Raw genomic sequence first — 25,067 nt, 5'->3', positions numbered from 1 at the left:
GCCCACATGGCCAGCGATCCCATTTCTCCAGCTGTTCTCCTGCTGGCAGCAAGGAAGCAGCGACTTCCTGAGCTTAAAGCCCAAGGAGGGATGAGAGTCCCCAGTGCCACATTCTGTTTGGTAATCACACTTCAGCAAGTCCGAGTGCTGTGTGTGACTGCTGTCTAACCAGCCTATGGGTCTGGAGGAGAGAAATAACTGCTTTCAAGCCCTCAAAGGAACCACCCAGCACTGCTCCACCACACTCCCTGTGTAATTAAACACTCCTTAAAGTCCTACACACTGCTCCGTATAAAGCCAGAGCATCTCACAGGCCAAAACGCACTACTGGTATAAATAATGAATGGCTTTGGGGAGGATTTTTGTGTGTGTGAAGTCTGACTTTAGCCAGTGAGAACGTGAATCGAAGGCTCCTTGCAGGACTACAGCTCAGAGCGGAAAGGAGCTGCGGTCAGCTGCAGATTTTTCCCTGTTTATTTGCTTTGCTGCTGTTGAACGCAGATCTGAGGCTGGAGAGGGAATGAAAGGTGGCAAAGACAATGGGGACATTCTGAGAGGGACTCGGGGCAGCTGACATCCCACCGAACTCATGACAGCCACAGCAGGAAGAGATTTCTGTGTGCAGAACCTGTGCCTTGCAAACCACGTGAGGTTGTTTGAAGATAAGGAGCATTAAAGCCAGCCCGATCCCAGCTACTAAATACACTTTGGTCTCTCTGAAGTTCATGCTAAGTTTTTTTTTTTCCTTTCCAAGCCTCTTAGAAAAACCAACAAAAACGGCACTGTTATGGGTTAAGAGCAAACAGCACATCGTCTCCTTCCCCTGCTACAGACCAAAGGCTGCAAAGTCCTCAATGACCTCTGAAAAGTAAACAGGAGGAGTTGGGAGAAGCTGAACCAGGACACAAAGGAAACAAAGCTGTGTTCAGCTGACACGTTCCAGGAGTCCATCCCACCAGCCCCTCTGCTAGTGGGCTCCTATGGTGACGTGAAGCAGCACCGAGCATGAGAAACGTGACAATAAAGCAGCGTTTTAATTAGTGGCACTTCTTTCCCCCAGCCCAAAAGGTTCCCTCTGTGCATTCGTATTCCCAGAGCAACAAGAGCTGCCTTGTATTTCATAAATTAAAAAACTCATAAAACAAGCCCCTGTGATTGCACATTCCAGATAATGGTCCAGAAATAAATTAGGCAATAAATATCAAATAATACATCCCCATCAGCAGTGAAAATCTACGCTTTGGATAATGGGAGGAGAAGGCGTCTTCAAGCAGCTTACGCCTGACAGCCCCAAGGAGGTAAAACAATAGAGAGCTTTAATAAATCTTTTCACACCTTTTCCACTGCAGAATATAACCATTGTCCCACGTAATGCCTTCCCTGAGCCCCAAATCCATCTGAGTAACAGCGTACTCCTGATGCTATACATGTCAGAAGCAAAGGGAGCAGAACAACAGGCTCTTATCAGAACCATGTAGGACGTCCCTCCCTCACAGCTGGGGCTCACAGAGCACTCGGTGCAGCCCATCAGCTGCAGGATGCACTCGGTCCTCCCATCTGGGTGACACAGCACCAACAGAACCAGCACCCAGTGGGAGTAGTGGGGTGGGGGGGAGGGAAGGAACCCTCCACATGCTTTTCTCACAAACACTTTGCTGCTAATTTTGCCTTGGCATGAAACTTTCTGTTTCAGAAACTCCCCCCACCCCATCACAGAGCTGGTAGTGATTGTGGTGTGGCTGTTCTGCTCGTGGTAAAGGCAGCAGCTGGGGTGGGCAATGCATGATTTGCACACACACACCTGGGAAAAACCTGAAGCCTATTCCCCCCCTCCAAGAAAAAGCCATCTCCCATGGATTACAGGCTGATCCCAGAGACTCTGCAATCTGAACAAAGCTCGAGTACTTGCTCCCCTAATTCACTAACACACAGCAGAATCAGCCCCCAAATATTCAAGCTACCACAAGCCAGATACATGAGTTAAGACACAGAATTTGCTCTGAAAAATCACTAAGCCTTCCCCACATTCATGGCATGAATCTGCAGGGCTGCCTGGAACAGCAGCACTGAAGCCCTCACATCCTCCAGGCACTGTGTTCTTACCTTGCCGAAGTCCCGCACATCAAACAAGTCGAAAGGGTCGAACAAATCGCTGTTTCTTAACCCAAACTTGTCGTGACACACTTTTAGGAAGGTCCGGATGTTCTTCAAGCAGAGGAACTGAGGGAAAGGAAAATAGAAAAGGAGAGGTAAAAAAATAAGTCAAGACGGGCACAGATTTTAACAGAGATTTCCCCTTAGCTAAATTCACATGTGAGACAAGTTAATGGGAGCTCGGGGACTTGCACTGAAAAAGGCTGGGTTGGTTTATTTGTTGTTCCTGGAGAAGTCGGCTCCCGGTGCCCTGATAGGACTCCTGTGTTCTCAGCTGCACACCAGAAACAACCAACCTTTTGAAAAGCAACTTTCACAGCTCAAACATAAGGTAACACCGCGCAAAGGCTGGAAAACTCAAGCTAGAATGTTTCCCTTTCAAGCCTTAACCCAAATATAAATTACAGCTGAGGGTCTACAGAAGCCCAACGCTGAGCTTTTAACCATTTCCAACACGCTCCTGTTGGCACTTCCCTGCATGAGTTGTATTCATTGCATCTGTAAAGCACAACCACAGTATGTCAGCATCACTGCCTTTAGGATTAAGCTTCAGGTCAGTGGTGATGCATATGCAGGACCTCCTCATTCCTAACACATTGATTCACCCACACCCCATCACCCTTCCTTCCCCTTCAGCCCCTCCACGTGAAGCTGAGCTCCCAGCACCGGGCACAGCCATCACATCAGCTCTCTCATTAGACAAACAAGCACCAGAGGCAGAAACTGAAAACAATTCTGTTTTTCTGGGGCATTCCTCTATTGCACATAAACGCTGCCATAAATACAACCTGTCTAGACAGAGAGGGCTTTTGGAACAGCTTTACAACTTCTTGCTGATACGGGTTATGAAACAACTTTGTCTTCTGGGTGCCTGCAGGAATTCACATCCTGAGCACGCCGGTTGCTTGCAGCAGGCCTACGATTGCTGTCACATGGCAGCCTCAATGATTTCATGTTTTAAAGCATGTACTTATTTCAAATCCTTTAAAACCTCCAGTTCTGAACGTGACCGACACAGGTAACAGCCTCAGTTGCACAGCCTGCCCTCCCTGCAGGTCCCAGGGCTTGGGGAGAAGAGATGGCTGAAGGGCTCAATTCAGATTGACTTTCAAAGCGTTTGGTGTTCAGCTGAGCTGGAGGTGAAGGATGTGAGATCCTCAATTGTCCACAATGCATTTTTGATGCAAATCCATGACGAGCTCCAGCTTCACACTGCCTCCTTTCTGATGCATCTCAAGAGACTGCATGCCCAAGGCAACAACAAAATGCCTCCATCCTGACCACCTCTAACAGCAAGCCAGCACACCATGGCAGGCTTCCCAACCTTGGACTGTCCCTGGTAAGGAAGAAAAGAACCAAATACTCTTTTCAGCATGGGTTGTGTCCGAGTATCTTTGCTCACCCTATTCAAACCTGGAAGCCATCAGGCTGCCAGCTACTGAGTTAGCAGGGCACACAGTGTCAAGCATCGAGGAAGAGCTGACGAGCATCACAGAAGAGCCCCGTCATCTGTTTAAAGACACACTGCAAAGGCCCAGCCATGGGAGCAAGAAACATCTGGAGAAACAAACTACCCTGAATCGCTACTGAGGGTGGCAATGAGCAGCAACCGCTGCCCCTGAGCCTTGCTGGCTGCAGAAGGGCCCCCACCACCTGCACACACTCAGTTTCAGAACAGATTTGCTTATTTTGCAGCACACCACATTGCAGGAAGGTAAACAAACTGCCAGCAGCCCTGCAGAAACTCAGTGAGTGCGATCACAGCATCGCAGCAATGGGATGACAGCAGCCCTGTGCATGGAAACTCCTCAGCAGCTTTTGGGATGAAACCTGTGAACACTGCAGCATCTGCTCAGCAACCAAACTGCCCAGGGTGGGATTTGGAAGATGCTCCTTAACAGACCCCAATTCCTATATACAGGCTGGTGCAAGCCTAGTGAAAGGCTTGGGATCCCTGAGAGAAACTGAATGATAGAATATAGGGAGAAGAAGAAGCGCGGCAGGTGGTTTGTTGGTGTGGGATCATAGGAAAGCTCACAGAGCTGGTCTCTTTGGGAAGCAGCAGGGCTGGGTTCATACTCTGGAGCCACGTACAATAACTGTGGGGTGAGTGGGCACGGAGCCACACTGCTGAACACCATCCAAAGCCGTGGGCTGTAAATGGGCCCAGCAGCATGCAAGGAATGCTGCAGCTCTACCGTTTTAGATAACCCACTGTCCAATGACGAAAGTGACTTTCTTTAGCACTTCCTGACCGTGATGTCAGATTTCCTCTTATCTGGCTTCCAACACAGCCCAAACGCACCAGGAGAAACCTAAGTCCTCAATGGGAAGCTGCGAGCATCTGCTTATCACAGCCGTCACAAACGGGGAAGGAAAAAGCTCTCATTGAGAAAATACGGAATTTGCAATCATCAGCGGTGAACAACGAGCATGCAGCAGCCTAAACCTCTTAAGAAAACAAAAGGGTAACTTTGAGTCATGCTGAGTTCCCCACGTGCTACTGTAACACTTGGAGAGGCAACAGGAGTGAGGAAGCCCTGATAAGTGCCACTGCAGGAGCAAACACAATCAGGCCCGCAGCCAGCTGAAGCACAGAGCTATTGACACTCCCTTTGCTTGTTTCAAAGTCAGCGGCGGTGAGAAAGTCCAAGAGCATCCAAGGACCCATCAGGATCCACATGGCTGGAGCTACCAGAACCCCTCATTAAGCCATGATCTTTACCTCCTAATCACTCCAAATGTCTCTGCCTGGTCGAGCTCTCCTCCATATCAAGGCTTTACTAGAGAATTTTGGGACCAGTAATTAAAGCCACAAGCACGATGGAAGCTCATGTCCCCCTCCAAACAGCAGCCCTGGTGCTCCCCTGCTCCATCCCATCGTCTCAGAGCAGAAAGCAGCAGCTGCAGAAGTGATACAAAAGCATCTCTGCAGAAAAACCTCCCCTCCCATTCACATTCGGATTCAAGTCGCAGCTCATCAATTACTTTAGATGGACAGATTAAATTTCAGGCTGTTGGACGGCAGATTTATCTACTGAGAAGCGGAGAACGAAATTATTTCTCAAACAATTTAGTGCTATTATTTCTCCCCATTTCAGAGCCTCACAGACCAGGCAAATTCCACTTAGCAAGGCTGATTAACGAGCTCAAAACACTGATGAGCACTGACCTCACCGCAACAACTCCTCACCTCCACCCACAAGCCATGATTAGCCCTAGGAGAGCACCTGAGGGATAGCAAGCATCTCTTTTAGCAAACACCAATTGCTGGTCACTGGGAGGAACAGGGAAGCAAGCCAAGGTGCTCCCAAGCAAGGAAGCATCAGCTTTCAAGATGTCACTGAAGTCTCATCCTCCAGGGACAGCACAGAGTCACAAGGAGCACCTGCCTTGAGCAGGAGGATCCCAGTACAGCCCTTGCCCTGTTTTATGCAGCTCTCCTTGCTCCTGCACAGGTACAGTGAGCAAAGAGCACTGGGCAGCTGTGGGAACTTCTGCTGTTCACAAGGTGTGGGCTTTCAGAGTGGTCTCTCAGAGAACAACACAGAGGTTGTGAATAGGATGCCCCAATACACATAACATTGTAAGATCAATTTAAAACAAACCAGCCCCCCCCCAAAAAAAACCCAAACAAATAATAGTGGGTGGTCCCGGAGTAAGCTATTAAATTCACCAAAGCCACACAAGCTCAGTTAAAGACACAAGCACTGCTGAAAGCCTTTCCTGAGCCAGAGCAGGGAGAAGCATTAAGCAGAGCCCTTGGGTTTCCTACAAAGCATCAATTACTAAAACAAGGAGAGGACTGGGGGCAAGCAGTGCTGAGGTGGCTGATGATCTGAGGATGTGGGAGGAATGAGAGACACAGCAGAGCATCAAATGATTAAATCCACATCAATCAGAGGCGCAGAAGAAATGCACTGATGTGCATATAGAGAAAGCACAGAGGAAAGTCCCTGTGTAGGCCAAGCCAGCGGTGTAGGAGCTGCCAAAGCCCAACCTGTTGCATCCTATGGGGGTTCTGCTGACCCCAAACCTTCAGGGGATGCTGCAGGCTGGGCCAGCAGGCTCACTTTGCCCACTATATGCACTTCTATAGAGAAAAGTGAGAAATGAAATTGAAAAACCCTGAACAAAACCCCCCCGATCAGGTGTCCAATGAATCCAAGATGACTATGCAGGGTTGGAGGAGGGAGTGGGGTAACACCTCGTGGTTTAGGGTAGAAAGAAAACACAGAGAGCCACAACCCTTCTGTCCTAAGGGGGCACATTCTGACAGCATCAATGACCTTCCCTGAGCTGGGAGGGAAGCTGAGCCATCCCTGGCAGCAGGGCCAAGAAGGTTTGATGTGAGCATGCTGGGGAGCCCGCGGGGCCACGCTGCCACTGAGATGCACAGGGACTGTAAATGGGAGGAAGGAAGCTGTGACTTCCCAAAGAAAGCTGCCGGCTGCAGTCGGGGACAGCATTTCCCCTCTTTGTGAAGTCCTCCCAGGTCTGCAGGCAAAGCTCCCAAGGGGAAAAACCAGCACAGCAAAGGGAAGGGAATGGTTTCACCCAACTGCCCCAGCCTTTCTATCAGAGGTGTCTGCAGATCTGCCGTACTCAGCCCACACAGCCCCATGGCTGTCAAAGCCCATCAGACTGCAACAAGTGCAGCCAGGGGTGCAAACCCACCATACTGAGACCCACCACACTGAGACCTTTGCACTGAACCTTACTTCAGTTCTCCCCACGCTGATTATACTTCAGAGATTGATCATGTAGGATTTCTTTAAGGAAGAAATCTGCGAAGGAATAGCACGGGCTCTGGGAAAAGCAGATGGTCCTGACCATTTCTGAAGACCTAAGTCTTCACCAGCTCTGAGAGAGGGAAATTCAGACATCTCTGGGTTCACAGCACTGCTTTGAGGAACCTGCCACATTCTTAGTGTTAGGAAAGTGAGGAAAGAAGCTCTATTTGCTGAATAAAGAAGAGGATTTGCATCCCTACCCATCCTGGAAAAACCTGGGCTGACAGATGCCCTTGGGTTATCCAAGCACCTGGTCACATGAAAACCCTTCCCTGGCTGCTTTCATGCTGCATGGAAGGACCAGCTTGGACAGCAGCATCATGCCATGCCTTCATGGACCAGGACCAGACCTGTGTCGTTATCCACATCCCTTAGAGACCAAACACAAAGAGGCTTCTTTCAGCCTCTCCCATGCAACACAGGGTTAGAGCAGCACTGGGCTGTCTCTGATGCACATCAACAGCACGCTGCCAAATCCTGGCTTGGACTGAGCGAGACACAAGGTCTGAGGCTGCAGGGGCTCGGAGGCACTGCTCCATCTGCCCATGTCTGTCACCCTTAGCAGCATCCCCTGCTGCACTCATTAAGCCCAGCTCATTTCTCCTCTTTCAGGAAGAAGCACGGCTCCATCACAGAGCTCAGTACCAGGAATAAAGAGGAACTATTCAGCTTTTGCTCTTGATATGAAGTCCTAAGCTCCCCACCAGGGCTCGTGCTTCATCATGCATGAAACACAACCATAGGTTTAAATAAGAAAAAAAGAAAGCAATTATTATTGTAGCTGATCAAGAAATCAGATGCCTTCCCACACACTGAGCTTACAGCAATGAAAACACAAAACATTCTGGCCAGCAGCTTTAGGACAGGGCTTGTCCCAACCGTGACAATCAAATTGTAACGCAGAATCCAGCTGCTGTTAAAGAAAACGGGTAATGATGTAACTGTATATAAGGTTACACCGGAACGATGTGCTTACACAGAACTTTCCAAGCTCTCATTGTTTTGCTGCTCTTTGGGTTGGGTGAGGATTTGGGCCGTGATGAATTCTTGACAGGACAGAGATGAGAACGGATCCGTTATGCCCTGAGAGGAGCAACGGCAGCCAAGTGGGGAAGTCAGCCCCTGTCACATCAAGCAATGGGGCCAGAGCTGAGAGAGGGAACCCTGGGTGGAAGCTGCGAGTCTGGGCTGGCACACAACACATGCAGAAATCCTTTGTTCTGTTTAAAACTGATGCTGAATACACAAGCTTTGACTTTAGGAACATACCACAGGGTGGGAACTGCATTAGATGCCTGTAATACCTGACTCCAACATCATTTATGTCACGCAGGCGACTGTGAAATAATAACCAAATACGCATATAGAAACCAAGAGCTTTGTATCAATTTTATGAGTCCCATCCAAGTCCAATCCTACCCATCCTCTGTTATCTTGGCCGTCCCCTCTGCTGGCAGCATAAGCCATTTGGGGCAGGCATGCCCCCAGCTCAAGGCACACATCTGCCTCGCTGCAGATGCCGCATGCTTTTGGTTTTAAGCCCCCCTAGGAAATGTTCTTTCAAAAGCTCTGATATCAGACCAGTGGCATGCAATCTTTCAACATCCAGCAGACTTTTCTGGCAAGAGCTTGTACGAGCAGCCATCGTGTTATTCGAGCATCATCGCTCCACGCAGGCGTGATCTGGGGTGATCCGCTTCCAATTAGATTTGCTTCCCCCTTCACAAAGCCTCCGAAATTACAACCAAATGTGCTGTTTTCCTCCCTGCAAGGAGTGCCAGGTTACCTGCCAGGAATCAGAGGTGCTGAACAAACCCATCTCCCGACACATTCATCCCACTGAGCCAAAGCAGCGCAGCGCAGGCAAGGAAAGTGCAATTGAAAAGCGAGAACACAGCCATGAGAAATATTTATAACCCTGCATTTGTTGCAGCTTCTACCTTTTAAATTGCTGATGGAGGGCATAATGGCCTGGAACAATTGCAAAATTCTGTCGTTTTGATACAAGTGTCAGCAAGTAATCTTAGAAATTGGATGCTCAGCAAAGGCTGCTCTCCTGGATAGCAATGCTGGGAGGCTGAAAGGCTCTAATGGGTCACGATTTGTCCAGTCTTGCTGCTGCCTGACAAGATCCAGAGATCACAGCTCAGCACCAACATCAGTGCTGAAGCACAGGGAGCTCTGGTTTGTCCCGGCAGAAGAGATGAGAGCTTGCTGTTGCTGTACCTTACCCAAGCCCACATTTACCTGCATGTCCTTGCTGAAATCAGGCTGCCAGCCCCTCTGGTTGCCAGTGGGCTCAGTGAGAAACTGTTCCTAAATGACACACTGGGGATTGGGATGGCATTATTGGAAGCAGACAACAAACAGTCCAAAAACTTCAGCTTAATGGCACCGGGTAATGATGCTGAAAGATATCCCCCAGCTTCTTCTTCAACAAGTAATTAAAACCAGAGCCCTACTCTTCACATTGCAGATGGCTGATGCAGACCTGCATATGAGATTAGGCTGTACCGTGCAAGATTAAGCTCACAATGTGCTTTTAATGGGCCTCTGGATGTTTCTCTGATCATGGTGGCACGTGGGAGCTGCACGCAGAAGACAGAGCACCTCTGGCTTCACCCGCTCTGTTTGCTTGCTTGTGGTTCAGCTTTTGCTTTGGACATACACCAGACACACAGCCTACTGCATTACACTCATCTTTAAGAGCAAGAGGGGATGTCAGCCTCACCTCAGACCCATTGTGCCCCATTGGGCTCTCTTTTATAAAGACCAGAAAGTAAATCAGGAGCAGGCAACATGCATTTAGCACAGCAAGCTTTGCTTGTCCGACTCGATTGCTTTCTATAAAGCAACAAACATCAGGGGACAGATGTGACTTGGAGCAGTGATGCAATCAACGTGCTTTGCCTTCACAGAGATCTCTGCCATCACCTCCCTCTGCACAAGGAACCATGTAACTCCCATAGCCACATGTCCATTGGCCACATCCATTACTGCTGACAAAGTGCCCATTTCACAGCATGCAGGGACAGAGGGAAAGGAGGGCGACCAGCTGGGATGAAGGCCCTGCATTGCAGCTCCTCCTCCCTACAGAGACAGTCAGAAAACACCCAACATTTGAAAGAAGAGTTCCAAAGTCTTAAAACACAGCTCAGTTCTCAGAACTGCCCAGGCATCAGCAGAAGCCTCCCATGAGTCTTCAATCTGAGCAGGCTTCAGATTCAGCCCCCAAATCCTACTTGGCTCTCCCCTCATGACTCCAAATCCATTTCTCTATATTAGGGAAAGGAAAACCATCCACAAACGCAGGCGTTAGCACTGTTTCTCTTACTGCACAAAGCTCTCTGACTGCCTTTCTGATTTGCATTCAGGGTATCAGTTCCTCTCCCCTTCAACACTGCAAGGAAATTAATTAACCGGATAGCAACGGTAAGTCTCATAAAGCTTGGGAGGCCGAGACAGGAAACCTGAAGGTTAACCATCATGTCTAATATGGGTGAGAAGTACAAATCAGGATGAACTTCAACCAGGGGAAGGACAGGGAGCCCACTGGAATAGCTGTAATGATGGGTTGTGGAGGTCCTTATTGAAAAAGCTGGGCTTTGTGCACTGCTATGCCAATGGATTTGCACACTCAGTGTGTCTGGTCTTTTGTTTATCTTGTTTTTCATTGCACAAGTGAAAGGTTGGAAATTAAACTGCTCTAAGCTAAGCTAAAGACCCTTAAATCCACCAAACCCCAGGGACCCAGAGACCCCATATCTGTGATTTGACCCCACAGTGACTATTTGTATGAGGCTTTTTGCTGGGAAGGAGAACACAAGTGCTGCTGAAACCCAGTTTTACAGCTTCTCAGCCACCTTATTTTGCAGCAGGGGAAGAAAACACACCACTAAGAACAACCAGAAAGCAATTGCTTTCCATTTCCAGTTATTTTTGCAAAGTAGGATTTAATGAGAGGTTCCGGCCAAAAATTAATGCTGCTCTGTGAAGTTTCCCTAAGTGTGAAATGACTCAGTGCCAAAACGAACTGAAGGCATCTCAATGCAGTGACTGAGTGCCAAGAGTTTCAAAGGCGTGTTTGTATCGAGCGTCAGCCATTGCAACACGTGCTCCAGGCATGGAGCTGGGCATGTCCCCATCCATGACCTCTCATCTGGAGGAGTCCTAAAACGAAGGAGACAGTGGGGAGCTTTGTGCCCAACCCAACATGTTCTGTGCATGATGAAAATGGGCTACGGAAGGTAAAGCTGCTGAAAAAGGTTGAACTCCAGCTTGAAAGAAGCAGCAATGAGAACTAAGCCCCGAGATTATGCTCAGAGGCTGCCTCTCCCCACCCCTGTATGGACTCGGGTGCATTCACACACAGGTGCTCCACTAGGACAAGCATTTCCCCTAGAAGCAGAATTTAATGATGTATTTACCAGCCAGACAGCAACAGTTACACCAGACAGCACACACGAGCACAGCTTACTCTCCTAATTGGAATATCTAAAATAAACTCTGTAGAAGGGAGTAATTGCATCTGCAGAGCAGAGAGCGTTAGGGAAGGGTTCGTTTTGCTGTGCTGGTCTAATTAATTTGGTACGAGCAGAGCAGGGAGATGAGGCCCTGGGGACTTGTTGGGCCGGACCACTAATGCTTTAGCAGAAGGGGCAGGGGAATGGGGAGCAGCATCTGAGCCCAGCACAGCCATTAACCCTCACTCCTCCCAGAGCCATCCACCCCACTTCACAGCTCTGCAAATGGGCAGGACACAGAAGGGCAATACACAGAGCTTCAAATGGGAGCTGGTCGATGCATCTGGATAGGCAGCAGCCCTAAAAGAATACAAAAAGCCCAGTGACCCGTAAATTAAAGTTATTTTATTGACGTGGCTAAGTGTCAACACGCAGTTAAACGCAGCCTGCTTGTCCATTTTGAGCAGCAACCCTGTGCTATTTTCCTAGAGCCACCCAATATGAACTCATTTCCACTATTTAAGCTGCGTACAACTAACAAAAAGTTACCCTCTGCTTTAAATTAATCCTCTTAGCAACTGCTTCCATAAACACACCGAGAACCAACAGGCAGAGCAAATGTTACAGGAGAAGGGATCTGCTGCTCAAGGGCTGTGCTCATGCAGAAGATGCCACGGTTTGCTTCCAAATTGGCTGCACACTGAGCTGTGAGACCAGCCTCACCCTGCATATACACTTCAGCATGAGAACTGCACTGATTTGTGTGGAACAGGCTGCCCAAGGAGGCTGTGGATGCCCCATCCCTGCAGGCATTCAAGGCCAGGCTGGATGTCGCTCTGGGCAGCCTGGGCTGCTGGTTGGTGACCCTGCACATAGCAGGGGGTTGGAACTGGATAAGCATTGTGGGCCTTTTCAACCCAGGCCATTGTATGAGCCTACAATAAAACGCAGTGAGCTCTGCACAATCCCAAGCAGAAGTCATTAGGAGTGCTGAGCAGCCAATGTGATGCTTTTTAGATCTTCTGCAGCAATCATTAAGCCTGGTCCGGCTCCTGTTAAGATCACTACGGCACACATTAGGCTGAGCTGTTAGGAATAAATCACTCCTCCGCACACTGCAATTGAGACCGTGCAAAGAAAAGTGAAGACTACAGAGTATTTTACATGGCCATAAACAACAGGGGAAATAAAGCATCTCTCTGAGGTGAAGCTTCCAATGCAAAAAGCTCTTATTAAAACCAGTACTTCCTCAAGCTCCAGAGAGGAGCAGCTCTCCAACTGCTGATGCCTTTTAGAGAGGGGGGAATAAAGAATATTCTGCACACAGTCATCACGGCTGGAATAGAGCCCCATGTGCCACTGAGGATGCTCACAGCACCAAGAAGGGCTCACACATCCCCCAGCAAAGCTCCATGTGTACTCCCCAGCATAACAAAGCCTGATGCTCTGACAGAGACAAACCCAAGCAGTGATTAACGTTACCTCCAGCACAAAGACAAGTTAAACACCCCTTTGTGCTGAGACACCTACAGGGAGCTCCTCCTGCACGGCACTACTGGAGCAGTACAAATAACAGCGCTGAGCGGCTGTATGACAGGTTTGCAAGGAGCAATAACACCACCCAGCACCTCATCTTTACCTTAAGGTATCTTCACACCCCGTACTGTCATTAGGCTGGGAAGAAACTGAGGTGGATTCGAGCAGTTCCTCCTTTCCCACTTGGCAAAGCACAGCTTTCCTGCCTAAGCAATAACACCATTCACTCCTCCAGCTTTATTCTAGTGGATCCCCATGCTGAAGGTGGTTCCCCACCTCCACCCTTTAAGTTATCTCACAAGGAAGGGGGGGATGCAGAACGCCACCCACTTGCTGTTTGCTAATATTCTGCTCTGTACGTTTTAAACCTTGCCTATTTTAACTCTGCTTTCAAGTTTATGAGACTTCAGAGAGCACTTCAACCCCGTTCCTACGCACTTCCCCAATGCAGCGACAGCCAACGCCTGTTTGTCTGCTTTCCCTTAAGGAAAAATTAAACCCTTGCATCACAGAACTTCAGGATCTGGGTCTTCTAGAAATACAACAGGGAAATAAAGACACAGAAATGGGGTTTAATGGCCTGCATAGATCCAGTCCTCAATGTAACATTATTGGCATAGAGAAGCGCCATGGGAGCTACAGAGGAGCCAGAATGACCCCTGGTTTTGGCTGAAGCACCAGAACATGGGGCACTTCTACTTAGAATCTCCATCAAAAACCCATATTGTGGCATTGTCCTCCTCCATTGCAAAGGAGCAGATTCTGCTCATGCTGCCAAAACCACCAGGAAACATGAAAATGCAATGAGGCACCACCTCCCATCAATAAATTCCATTATTTTTTTCCTTCCTATAGCGATTCTCTCCCACCCTGGCAGCTGTATGCTAATTTCCTCTCAGCTCTGCTTTATTATCACTCAGAACAGATGTTACAGCAGCTCCAAAACTCAGAGGTGACAAAACCCATTAACCCAGCCCAGCAGCCAGGCTGGGCAGCAAACAGCCATGATAGGGAAGGGCTCAGCCCCATCCCACTCCTCCATCAAACACCAACAACAGAATGGGACCGAAAACTCACCAGCAGGAACACCCATGGATGGATCAAAGGAAGCAATGCCATTCATCAACCCAAAGAAATCAGCTACAAGACCAGCCAAGGGTTTTACAACTGAGGCTCAAACATGGATGCACTGACTTATTGAGAGGGTGCCCAGCTTTGTGCACATGCAGATGAAGCCCCTTCCATGCAGTCCCAAAAGGTTTTAACTTTCCCCCATGGAATTGATTTCTCCCGTGCAACTCCTGGAGTAATTAGCGCCAGAATTTGTTTGTGACCTTTGCATAAATTGTTCTTTTCTTAAGGGAAAGCTGTTAAACACGTTAGCAAATATAATTAAAGAGGGAAAGCTGGGGGGGGCACAAAGAGCTGGAATTAAATCTGTCTAATTAGAAATGCTTCTTGTGACAACCTGGCTAAGGAAAACCCTCTCAAGCAGACACTGCAGTTCCATTAAAGCTTCCTTGTTGTTCCTTCTGAGATAAGGGGAACCACCTCTAATCTTCGTCACCCCTACGAAAAGCATTCGGGTGCTCCTCTGTGATGTACATCCAGACATAATGAGGCTGCAAAACCCTACACAGAAAAAGGCAGAGCCTACAAACCCAGCAGCCTTTCCCAGCCTTATCACAGCCTCATCTCCCTTCCTTCACGGCCTTTGACCACAGCTGCTGTTCATGCTGCAAGAAACATGCTTTGCTATCAGGTGATGAGAACGTTTAACCACTCTCAGACCAAGTTCCCATCAGGGAGATGCTGAAGGTGCAAAGCACAGAGGTGCCATGCAAAGTGCTGGGAAGTGGCAGTGATGGAGCCCATTTATTACCTAGCAATACTCAGCATTACATAAAATATTGCACAGATTCAGGGCAAGCTCCTGGGTCTCCAACTGGTTTCCCAATCAGGAGATGACCCCATGCAGAGAGATATGGGATGAATCATGGGGATAGGAGTGATGAGCAGAGCCAGATGCTGCATGGCTGCTCCCCTGGGAATGGCACCTCCTGGCACCCAGTGCTGTGACCCCACAAACCTCAGTGCAATGCCCACGTTTCACATCCTGCAACCCAGCACGGGAACAAATCCTCTTGGAGGAGCCCAGCTTTACATCCAGCCCTCCTCCAGGTGCTCCCTGGGGCCAGAGCTGTACAAAATGAGCAAAGAATAGTGTGCAAGGAAAGCCCTGCTCCCTCCCTTCCAGCCCCAAAGAACAGCTCAAAGCTCAGCAGCACAGACAGAAAAGTGGGAGCTGGGCTATAAAATCAAAGTGGGAAGCACTTCAAAGCAACATCCTGGGTTTACTATAGATTTGATTTTATTTGCTGTTGAAAGCCACAATTCTCCCACAGCTCTCCAAGATGAGAGTTGTTTGTTTTCTTCCTCCTGAGGCTCAGCAGCAGCTTTCTAGGAAGATCATTCACGTGCAATAGTGCTTCCCATAAGCACATTGGGTCTCAATAGACACACAAACCTGCCCTGGATATGGGACACATTGCCTGTCCTGGGGAACCACCGGGCTCTGTGTGGATTCAACACACACTTGCTCTCCACAAATACATGACTAAATGTAAATATACAGCTATATACACATGCATCTCCCCCACTCCTGTTGCTTCTTCCAGAGGTCAATCCTGCCTTGGAAAACCTTTAAGGCAAACCTATGCCCTTACATGAATGCAGTCCCTCATACAATCAGTCCACATGTCTAATAAACCCAACGCAGCCAAACTGCCTTTCCTAGAAAGCAAACCAGTCTCTAAAGCACGTCTCAGTTCAGAGCAGTCTGTTGATGCTCAGAGAGGGCACTGCCTGACCCCGCACAGCACTGCAATGGGGTTTCCCAAGGCAACTGAGCAGCAACCCCCATCTGTGAGCCCCAGAGCAAGGCTGGATGTGTGCTCAAGGCCTGGGCATTTTTCTTACCTCCCGTGGGGCCAAATGCTTTTGTCATGCACATGGAGTCGAGCAGATTTCACAGACAATTCTGGTTTTGCAGCACAAACACAAATCACTTCACCCGCTCCTCCCCTTCTGGGTCTGCTCTGCTCCCTGCCCACTCCCTTTCAAATACCAGATGTTCCATTTAGCAGTAAGCTACTATAAAGCACAGCAAAAAGATATGAATGCTATAAAAAGGCCAATTTACTCCCCCCCCTCTCCATCAGCGTTAAAGAACAGGGTTTGAAGAGAAAGAGCAAATTTCCTCTAGATGAACTTTTTCACCTCCCCCATTTATCAAGGCAGAGCTGAGGTGTGAATCCCCACCCCCAGCCCCCAGACACCACCCCACTGTCATCGCATCCTGCACAGCTGTCAGCATCTGCATCACTGCACCAGGTTCAGCCCCGGGTCAGCTGTCAGCTCACGCTGCTCCCAACATGGGCACGCAGGGCACCGCACAACCAGAGGTGCTCTCCAGGTCCAGCAGACCTGGCAAATTCAATCCTGAGATGTCAAGTGGTGTCACAACAAATAAAGGCTGATTTCCAAGCGGGTCTCTACCGCAGGCAACGCTCTGCTCCATCACACCACCCGTGAGCCAGACCCAAAGAGAGAGTCAGGATATGAGTCAGGCTGGTGGCTTTCCAAGGAGGCGAAGGAGGACCTTCCAGCTGGATGCTGGCTACCCAGACAGGGCAGTCCCCCAAGTTAGGAAACAACAAGAGCAGATCCTGTGTTATCTCCTGCCACCCAAGCAACAACCCGCATCAGGCGGAAGGGAGACAATGGGAAGCACGCAGCCTTTGTTTGGTGACGGAAAGGCTTCCAGCCATTCCAGCCATCACATCGGGCACTTCGGGAACGGGATGACCCTGGACAATAAGGATGTTGTAAGATGTGCTCTGCGGGGCTTTTCAAGCAGCTCAGGAACCCTGGTGGCTGACACAGCACTCTGTAATGACTTCTGCTGAGGAGCCGCAAAGCAACCTGACCCATTTGCACCCACATTTGTCCACCGTCTCTGATGGAGTCATTCAGACTTTTGCAAGAGCACGAATACCTCCTGACACAAGGAAATAAAAGGGCTCAGATGTTCCACTTATGTTAAACTGAATGGTTTCCACAGGGATAAACCCAACCGTTTACACCCTGGTTAAACCTTCCTGCTAACAAGGAGGAGACCCATCGGGTTGCACTCAGCCAGAATGGTCTGGATTCACATCCCCAAGAGGAATATCAGCCCAATATTCATAGAACACAACCAGAAACAGGGAAGGTGGCCTGCAGCAGCTCAACTCCTCAACAGCCCCACACCCAACAGCAAAATCACAGCTCTAGGGAGAGCTTTGACACCCACACAAAGTGCCCGTGCTCACAAGGCTCAGCAGCTGCAGGGACACTGATAAACCCAAGCTACATGAAACTTGTCCCCACCTCCCAACCCCAACAGCAACTGCTGCAGCAGTAAAGCCTTGCTGAACACACAGCTCCGTGCTCAGCCCCTTGCAGAGCTCACAGAGGGTGGAGGACAAACGCGGCCGCTACTTGGGTTGCATCACTGGATGGAACACAACACTGAGCTGCAACCAAAGAAAACAGGAGGGGGGTGGGTTTGAAGTTGTAATAACTCTCATTTTTATTAGCAGTTGCTCTGAGATAGAAGGAAAGCCTTTCCTTAGAGAAAGCAACATCAGAGGGAGCACAGCTTTGGATAAAGCAGAAACCTGGGGGTGCAGGTGCTCAGGGGTGGGATCTGAGCAGGGAAGCTGCACTCACTGCTGTGTCTTTTAGCTTGTTTCAGGTGAAGGACGCAACTGAGGGCAAGGCCAGAACGAGGAAGGGGGAAGAAAGCTGCCATGCAGCTCCAGGGAGGTGCGTCCACACTCAAAATAAACAGCTAACAATGAAAACAGAGCTGTGGGATCAGCATAGCTTGAGAGAACCCATAAGGAGGGCTCGGCTGGGAGGAATTTGAGTGGAGAACTACCGCAGCACAAGGGTTCCAACCCCGCACAGAGAAATGGGCTCTGTCTCTTTAAGAATGGACAAAGCAGCAGATCAACAATTTGCCCTGGGGTCAGTCTGAAGCAACATTTCTGTCCCAGCCAAGAGCTGGGCTCCGTCTGGCTGCTGAGAAGCAGAAAGAAGCATTGGGTCTGCAGCACCCACAGGATGCAGGCAGGAGGTGATGCTCAGCCCCCAGGGGTTGCACAGCCATTCCTCTTTGCATAGTGTAACCCTGGTGCACACCTGGCTTGGTCCAGCAAAAGCCTCAAATCCTGCAGCCTAAATCCCTCACTCAAGCACTCAGACACAGCCAAGCAGCTCAATACCACGGCTGCACAACAGCAGTTTGTTGCATCAAGGTGCCTGTTGCTTGGCGGTACCCCAGCCCAATGGGACACCAACAAGGATGTGTTTCACAAGGCTGCTCCTGCATAGTACTGAAGTATTTAACTCACATTAATCATTCAACAGGAGGGGGAAAAAAACCCATCCTCAGTGCTTTTCATGCTGCTCGGCACAGCCCACAGGATCCATCTAACACCTTCAGTCACCTCCTGCCCCAGCAGAGCACAAAGGAGCCTTCAGCCTCAGGTCACATCATCCCTCATCACCTCAGCCAGCAGAGAAAGAAGGCACCACCTCCACCTGCAGCAAGGTTTCAGGGTGCTCTGATGTTTTCTCCCAGTGATGCTATAGGAAGATTGGAAGGAAAACTGCAGCGGGTTCCTATTTGTAAGGCACTCACGAGTTCGGCCCTACAAAACAGAGCACCTTTCCTTCTCTTTCCATCTCCCCCCCAACTTTGGAAAGCTCAGCACATCCGAACGGGAAGTCAGTGAGACACAGTAAACAGTGATCTGTAATGAGGCCATTTTTTATAGCTGCTTTTGGAACAGAACTCGACTTCAAGAAGCAGAGAGTAAATAAAAAGCAAGGGGACCTGAGCGGGGTAAATTGGAGCTGCTACAGAGCAGCATAGAGATGGAGAGCAGAAGGTGAGAGGGGTCAGCTTCCCTCTGCCTGGGAAACAACCACCCGGGAGCACAGATACACTGTCCTATAGAGGAACCACTCTGCTACATGCAAAAGGTGACACATTCCCAGCCCACCAGGCTGGGTTCTGTTGGTGCTGGGTACAGCCTTGGAGCCCACCCTGCTCAAACAACCACCTGCCAGCTCCAGTAACACAGTATTCGAGTTAGAATCTAGAATGGAAGTTAACTGCTGTCAGGACTCATTGAAGCAATTACAGCCATCGTAGTTACAAAGCCTCCAAGTGGCATACTGAAGTCCCAAAGCCTCGTGAATCATTGCTGCACAGCATACGTCAGTGTTCCCCTGTCTTCCTTGTACCTGAGGGAGGCGTTTGCAACAAACCAGCTGCTCCCAGTGTCACAGCAAATGAGTTCCTGTATCACCAGTAAGTGGGACTCTGATCCCAAATTATTCCCATCTTCCAGAGGACGGGCAGCCTTGCAGCTCAGGCAGGTGTGCAGCATCGCACAGCACCACGTGCTGCTCTATGACAGAGCAGCTGAGGCACGAGGCCAATTATATTTGCTGCATCTCTGTCTCAGGAGCCCTAATAAAACCCTCCAGGCACTGCAGACTGAGATGGATTATCCACAAAGAGATGTCAATATGCAACAAATAAAAACACATAATGAGCTGACCACTGCTGTCAAGCTGACGTCTGTGCACACAGATGCACCCATCAGACACGTGGATGCTTCATTTCAAGCATCCAGGAGATAGAATCACTAAGGTTGGACAAGATCTCAAGCCCAACCCATCCCACTGGTCATGTCTCTCAGTGCCACATCCACAGCCCTCCCATAGAGGATTTGTTTTATCCAAGGCCAATGCGAATCAAAGACAAAAGTCAATCTGCAATCTCCCTTGAACATGCAATAAGCAGCCTCACCGTGCTGAACACAAGTGAAAAGTCATTTCGTCTGCATTTGGCCTGAGACTCAACCAAATGATGATTCAAAGCTAATTATTGATGGAAATCTCAAGCTCACAGCTCTCTGTCTCACAAAGAGAGCACAGGGTGGAGAGCAGCTGCACCGCACCATGACGGGCAATGGGGAGAGCAGCAGGGTGCTGGGTATGGCTTTGTGTAAGAGCAGGGAGGGTGAGCTGGAGGGTGCTGCACCCACCCACATTTGGGTATCAAAATGCCTCACAGCACTCAAAACCAGCTGGCAAAACTGCTTAAATTACCCCCAAAACCCAATCACAGTAATCGACGTGGTGATCAATAAGTGCTGAGGGCACGCAGTGCAGCCCCACTCCCACCTCTCCAGAAACAGCCTGCACAGCAAAAGCAATTAGCAGAAATGAAGTTTTACTCCAGGCTCATCAGCAACGGCCTCACATCTGCCAGCTCTCAGAACAGAGCAGGGTTTTAAGGCTTCTTCCTGCTCATTATGTCTCTATAGAGGCTCAGCAACTTCGGGTGGGCAAGCAAACAGGGTCACCCTGTCCTGCCAAGCATCACCAGGGAACCCTGCCTCTGGGATCCAACAGGAAAACAAGCCTGAGGTCACAGCCTCCTTGGGTTCAGCAAATAAATGAGCTAAAGGAACACAGCCTGGTGCCACAGAGTAAAGAACTGCAGCAGCATGGAGTGGGAGCACAGTAAGGAGCCATGGGAAGGGGACACTGGGTCACCCCTCTGCAGCATGGGGGGGACCCCTGCAGCAGAGCTGAACCCGTGCTCCAGCTGCAAGCAAAACCAAACCAGCGGGGATGGGGGAAAGAGAGAAAACACACGACAGCATTTGGATCTTTGCTGAGATGGGATTTCACCTCCGGCCTTTGAAGTGGTGCTCACCTCAGGCAAAAAGCTGTTTCTTCCTTCTGCACCTGCACAGCCCCATTTGATTCACTCAGAAGGGGGATGACAGAGTGTTGCTGGGTGCTTCAAGTCTGGCACATGTGCTTTGTCCCCTGGTACTCCAGATAAATGAAGGAAACTCTTTGCACAAGGCAGGCAGCTGGTGACCCAGCCCAGCCTATCAGCCTGAACACAACACTGAGCATCTACAACCACCTCTGGAGCTTGAACACACTCTGTCTTGCACATCCCAGCCGGTGTCTGAACACATCACCACTGCCCACACCTCCCTCAGGCTCAGCTCAGCCCACCCTCCCCCTAAAGCCAACAAAGCACTGGGGTATTGCAGACAGAAAGCAATGGGATATAGCGGGGTTGTGAGCTCCACTGAGCAGCTCCTACCCTGCAGAGGCAGCAGGAACTCCTTCCCAAACTGCAGCTGGGACCTTCCCCCACATCACAGCTGCCATCCTTAAACCTGATCTCATTTCCCTCAGGGCAAGGATTCAACCCAACCCAGGTCTGCAGGGCTACAGTATTTCCTTGAAAGAACAACCCCAGGTTGCACCATTCCCAGCAAGTTCTAACAGGGCTCCAGTGGGATGGTTTCTATTCGGTCACAACTGCCCGCAAACAGAAGGCAGTTTGCACAGTTTTACAGCCTGCAGAGCCAAGGGGAAACCAAACCCCCAGCATTGCTGCAGCCCAGGAACAAGCATCATTTCATGGTATTCACACTCAGCATCAGGCCTGAGCAGCTCCCAGGTGAGTCCACAGCTCCACAACCACACACAGCTGGGAGAGAAGGCAGGACAGCCCCAAACCAACCTCACATTGGCACAGAAACTCCGGCACAACAAGGGAGAGGCACTTGTGGCCACACAGCGTGCTTGCACAGCACAGAGCACAACTCAGGAGCACGTTATACATTAGCTTTCCATACTTAGATAAGCAGAATCTCACGTGCCCTCGTGATTTAGGAAGTTTCCCCTCCCTGCTCACCGAGGGATCCTCAGCACAGGGGATGGGGCTGCACGGTTTGCTGTTTGCAATCGATTTCACTTCCCGATTCCCATGCAAATACAGCGCCAGCTCGACACGCAAAACCACAAGCGGAGCATCCGAAGCCGAAACAACCAGAGCCGCTTTGAGCTTCGTCTCCATCAAAACAGTCAAAAAACTGCAAAACACTTCCAAGGAACGGAATCCTAAAGCTTGACAGCTCCCGTATCTCCGAGTCAGGGTGGGAGCCGGGCAGGACAAGGAGAGAAAGGGGGGATAGCGATGAGGACAGCAGGGAGCGCAGCGGGAATGAGGATGGGAGCCGAGCACCACCGTCCCCGGTGCGGGAAGGGGCTGCGGGGCACCGGGATGTGGGAGGGGAGGAGGAGGAGGAGGAGCCCGGCTGTTATTTTACATTTTCCTGGGGAAACTTTTGCTCTCAAGGTCAGTTTCCTCCCAAGGCAAAAAACTGGAGACCGCCGGCTCCTCCAGCGCATCAAAGCGGTATTAATGGCCCGGAAAGTAATCACGCAGCCTTAAGCTCTGTTAGTTGCTTTTGTTTCCGGATGATGTTAATACGGGAAAGGAGTTTCTTTCTCTCCCTTGGACGGAACCCCGACCCCCAGCCCGTTCCCGTGGTCCCCCCGCAGAAGTTGTGCGGGAGACGATACAGACACGGGCACAAACCCGCCCCATCCACGCGAGCCTACGAAGTTTTGTGCCAACAACCACAAAGAACCCCACGGAACCACTTCAACCCTTCTTACCTGGGACATCTGAGGCCTGAAGTTGATGTCTTTAAGGTCGATGGAGCCGGGAGAGAGGTTGTGCAGCAGTTGGCAGAGCAGCACCCCGTCCCGCAACGCCTGCGCCAGGTCGAAGACCACCGCCGAGGGCCAAACCACGCGGTGGTTGGGGGGCAAAACTTTGCAGTCTATCAACCACCGCCCGCACTGCCGCCACTCCTCCATGGCCGCGGTCCCTCTCGTGCTCTCGGCCTTCCTCCTTCCTCCTCCTTCCTCCTCCTCCTCGCTGCTCAGCGAGGGGCTGCTCCGCTCCGAGCCGCCGCCGCCGCGTTACGGCTCCGCTCCATCGCCGCCCGCCTCCCGGGGAAGCATCGCATCGCTCCTCCGCGAAGGAGGAAGGAGGAGGAAGAGGAGGCGGGGGACGGCGAGGAGTTTTCCGGCTTAGGGCTGCCCCTGTGCGGCCCCACAGCCGCTCTCAGCCGCTCCGCATCGCCCCGTGGACAAAGGAGCCGCCGCAGAGCGAGTTGCGTCCTTTCCCCCCCCTCCAGCAGGCGCTGCCCCGAGGAAAGTTACGGGGCCCCACCTGCACAGAGCACAGCACAGTTCGAGCTGCCGCCGCTGCACCGGGTGGGAGTTTTCTGCTCCCCCCGCACAGCCCCGCAGCCCCCGCCCCGACGGGAGGAGCTCCCGGACCGCCCCCTTTGTCTGCGGGAGCCCCAGCCGGGCCGGGGGCGGTGCGTTGCCGCCTCCGCTCTTTTTTCTTCCTTTCTTTCCCTGTTGTTTTTTTTTTCCCTTTATTTTCCTTTCTTTTTTTTCCCTCTTATATCCCCTCTCTCCCTCCTCCCCGTTTCCTTCCCTTTGCTTCACTCAGAGCCGCCCCGCTCTGCAACCCCGACACCCCCAACCCCGAACAGCCCCGTCCCGCTTTGTCTGCCCGCTCCTCAGCTCCCGTTTGGGCCGCAAACACCGAACGGAGCCGTAAACCCAAACAAACGATCGCGTTCCTTCCGAACACAAAGGCGACTCCGATAATGAATCACCGGCGTCTTTATGACAGACCTCATCTCTCAGCCCTTGGCAGCTAATTCTTTGAACATCTCTGATTTTCACTGTTGACATCCATCCAGCCTCAGCGCGGCCTCTTTAAGGATCAGCTCTTGAGTTTTCTCCAGGGATCCTCTCCCAAGAGTTCACCAATCCATCTCCATCACGGAGAGGCAGAACTGGGTGCAGAGCCTGGGCTGGGGTCAGCAATTCACATCAAAAAAGCAAAGCTGACCTCAATGGAGCCAAGTAGGGATGGAGAGAGAAGCAACACCACCCATCTGAGCCCTCATTTCCAGGATAGGGAGGAGGATCAAGGACTTGTGTGGTGCCCAGATCCCTGCAGGGGAGCAGGGATGGAGCAGCTTCCCTGTGCCCAGATCTCTCTTGTAATAACTTTCTCACTGTTGAGGCTCTTCATTAAAGTTTCATCCTGCAGGAGTTGTGGAGGGGTTCACTGCGTGCTGGGCTGCCCAGACAGCTTAGGTTTGTGGGTAGAAAACTACAGAGGGGTTTGCTCCAGCTCTCTGATAAGGGCTGCTGGCAAAGGCCTGGCTTTTTGCTACATGGTTATGAGCCGAGTTGGGCCCCGGGCACTTGGAACAAGCACAGCAATCTGTGGGGGTGGTGCCGAGGGAAGTTTGCCTCTCACCCACTGGGAAAACAGCGGAGAGCAGAGAGAGCAGCAAACTAACAAAACAGCGACAATAAAAAGAACAGCAAACGATGTACGGATGTGTGAGGCACCCAGAGGTGGACATCTCCCTCTGCTGGGTGCAGAGCTGCACTGACTGATGCTATGGCTGAGCCTGAGAGATCAGCCGAGGGTACTGGAAAGATAACAGCAGGAGGAACATCATGATAGTTCCATAGTAAAACAGTCTCGGTAATGGAGTGCAGGTAATGGAGTGAGTGCTACAGGGGGGTACTGAGCTGAGAAGGACTGTGGAGCGTGAGGGTGTAAGTGAGGGAGAGGAGAGAGGAGAGAGGAGAGAGGAGAGAGGAGAGAGGAGAGAGGAGAGAGGAGAGAGGAGAGAGGAGAGAGGAGAGAGGAGAGAGGAGAGAGGAGAGAGGAGAGAGGAGAGAGGAGAGGAGAGGAGAGGAGAGGAGAGGAGAGGAGAGGAGAGGAGAGGAGAGGAGAGGAGGAGACCCTCCAGGATCCCCCTCTTCCTCCCCCCCGGTTCCGAGGCAGCCAAGTCCGTGTGCTGCCATCGCCCCCTCCCGGAGCGGATCTGTTTTACAACGTGCCTTTCAAGATGCTCCTGCACTTTCCAGACCCTTTAAAGTCACCACATTGTGATTAAGAGCTCCCCTACTTTGTCACTTTGGGGTTATGGTTATGGGTAGGGTCAGAGTTAGGGTTACAGTTAGGGTTATGGTTATCTTATGGGGTTAGGGTTTGGGTTACAGTTAGATTATGGTTAAGGTTACAGTTATAGTTAGGGTTATGGTTAAGGTTATAGCTATGGTTACAATCAGGGTT

General features: G+C 50.6%; 1 protein-coding gene across 5 annotated transcripts in view; it reads right to left on the bottom strand.

Moving 5' to 3' along the window:
- The window catches only part of VAV2 (vav guanine nucleotide exchange factor 2), a 93,884-nt gene extending 70,719 nt beyond the window's left edge, over positions 1–23,165 (bottom strand). For all 5 annotated transcript variants that reach the window (XR_014936231.1, XM_015879279.3, XM_085521189.1 and 2 more), the window contains exons 1-2: positions 22,562–23,165; positions 2,104–2,220 (exon numbers count right to left, since the gene is read on the bottom strand). Coding sequence is in view for 4 of the 5 variants with exons in the window: in XM_015879279.3 (XP_015734765.1) it covers positions 2,104–2,220; positions 22,562–22,765 (321 nt within the window). In the remaining variant the exon portion in view is untranslated. The remainder of the gene's footprint in view (positions 1–2,103; positions 2,221–22,561) is intronic.
- Positions 23,166–25,067: the final 1,902 nt, after the last annotated feature.

The sequence above is a fragment of the Coturnix japonica genome, chromosome 21 (genome assembly GCF_054131305.1).
Source record: "Coturnix japonica strain WE chromosome 21, WE-NBRP24, whole genome shotgun sequence".
Classification (NCBI taxonomy): domain Eukaryota; kingdom Metazoa; phylum Chordata; class Aves; order Galliformes; family Phasianidae; genus Coturnix; species Coturnix japonica.
The sequence above is the reverse complement of the archived record's forward strand: the minus strand, read 5'-3'. Positions and strand labels throughout refer to the sequence as shown.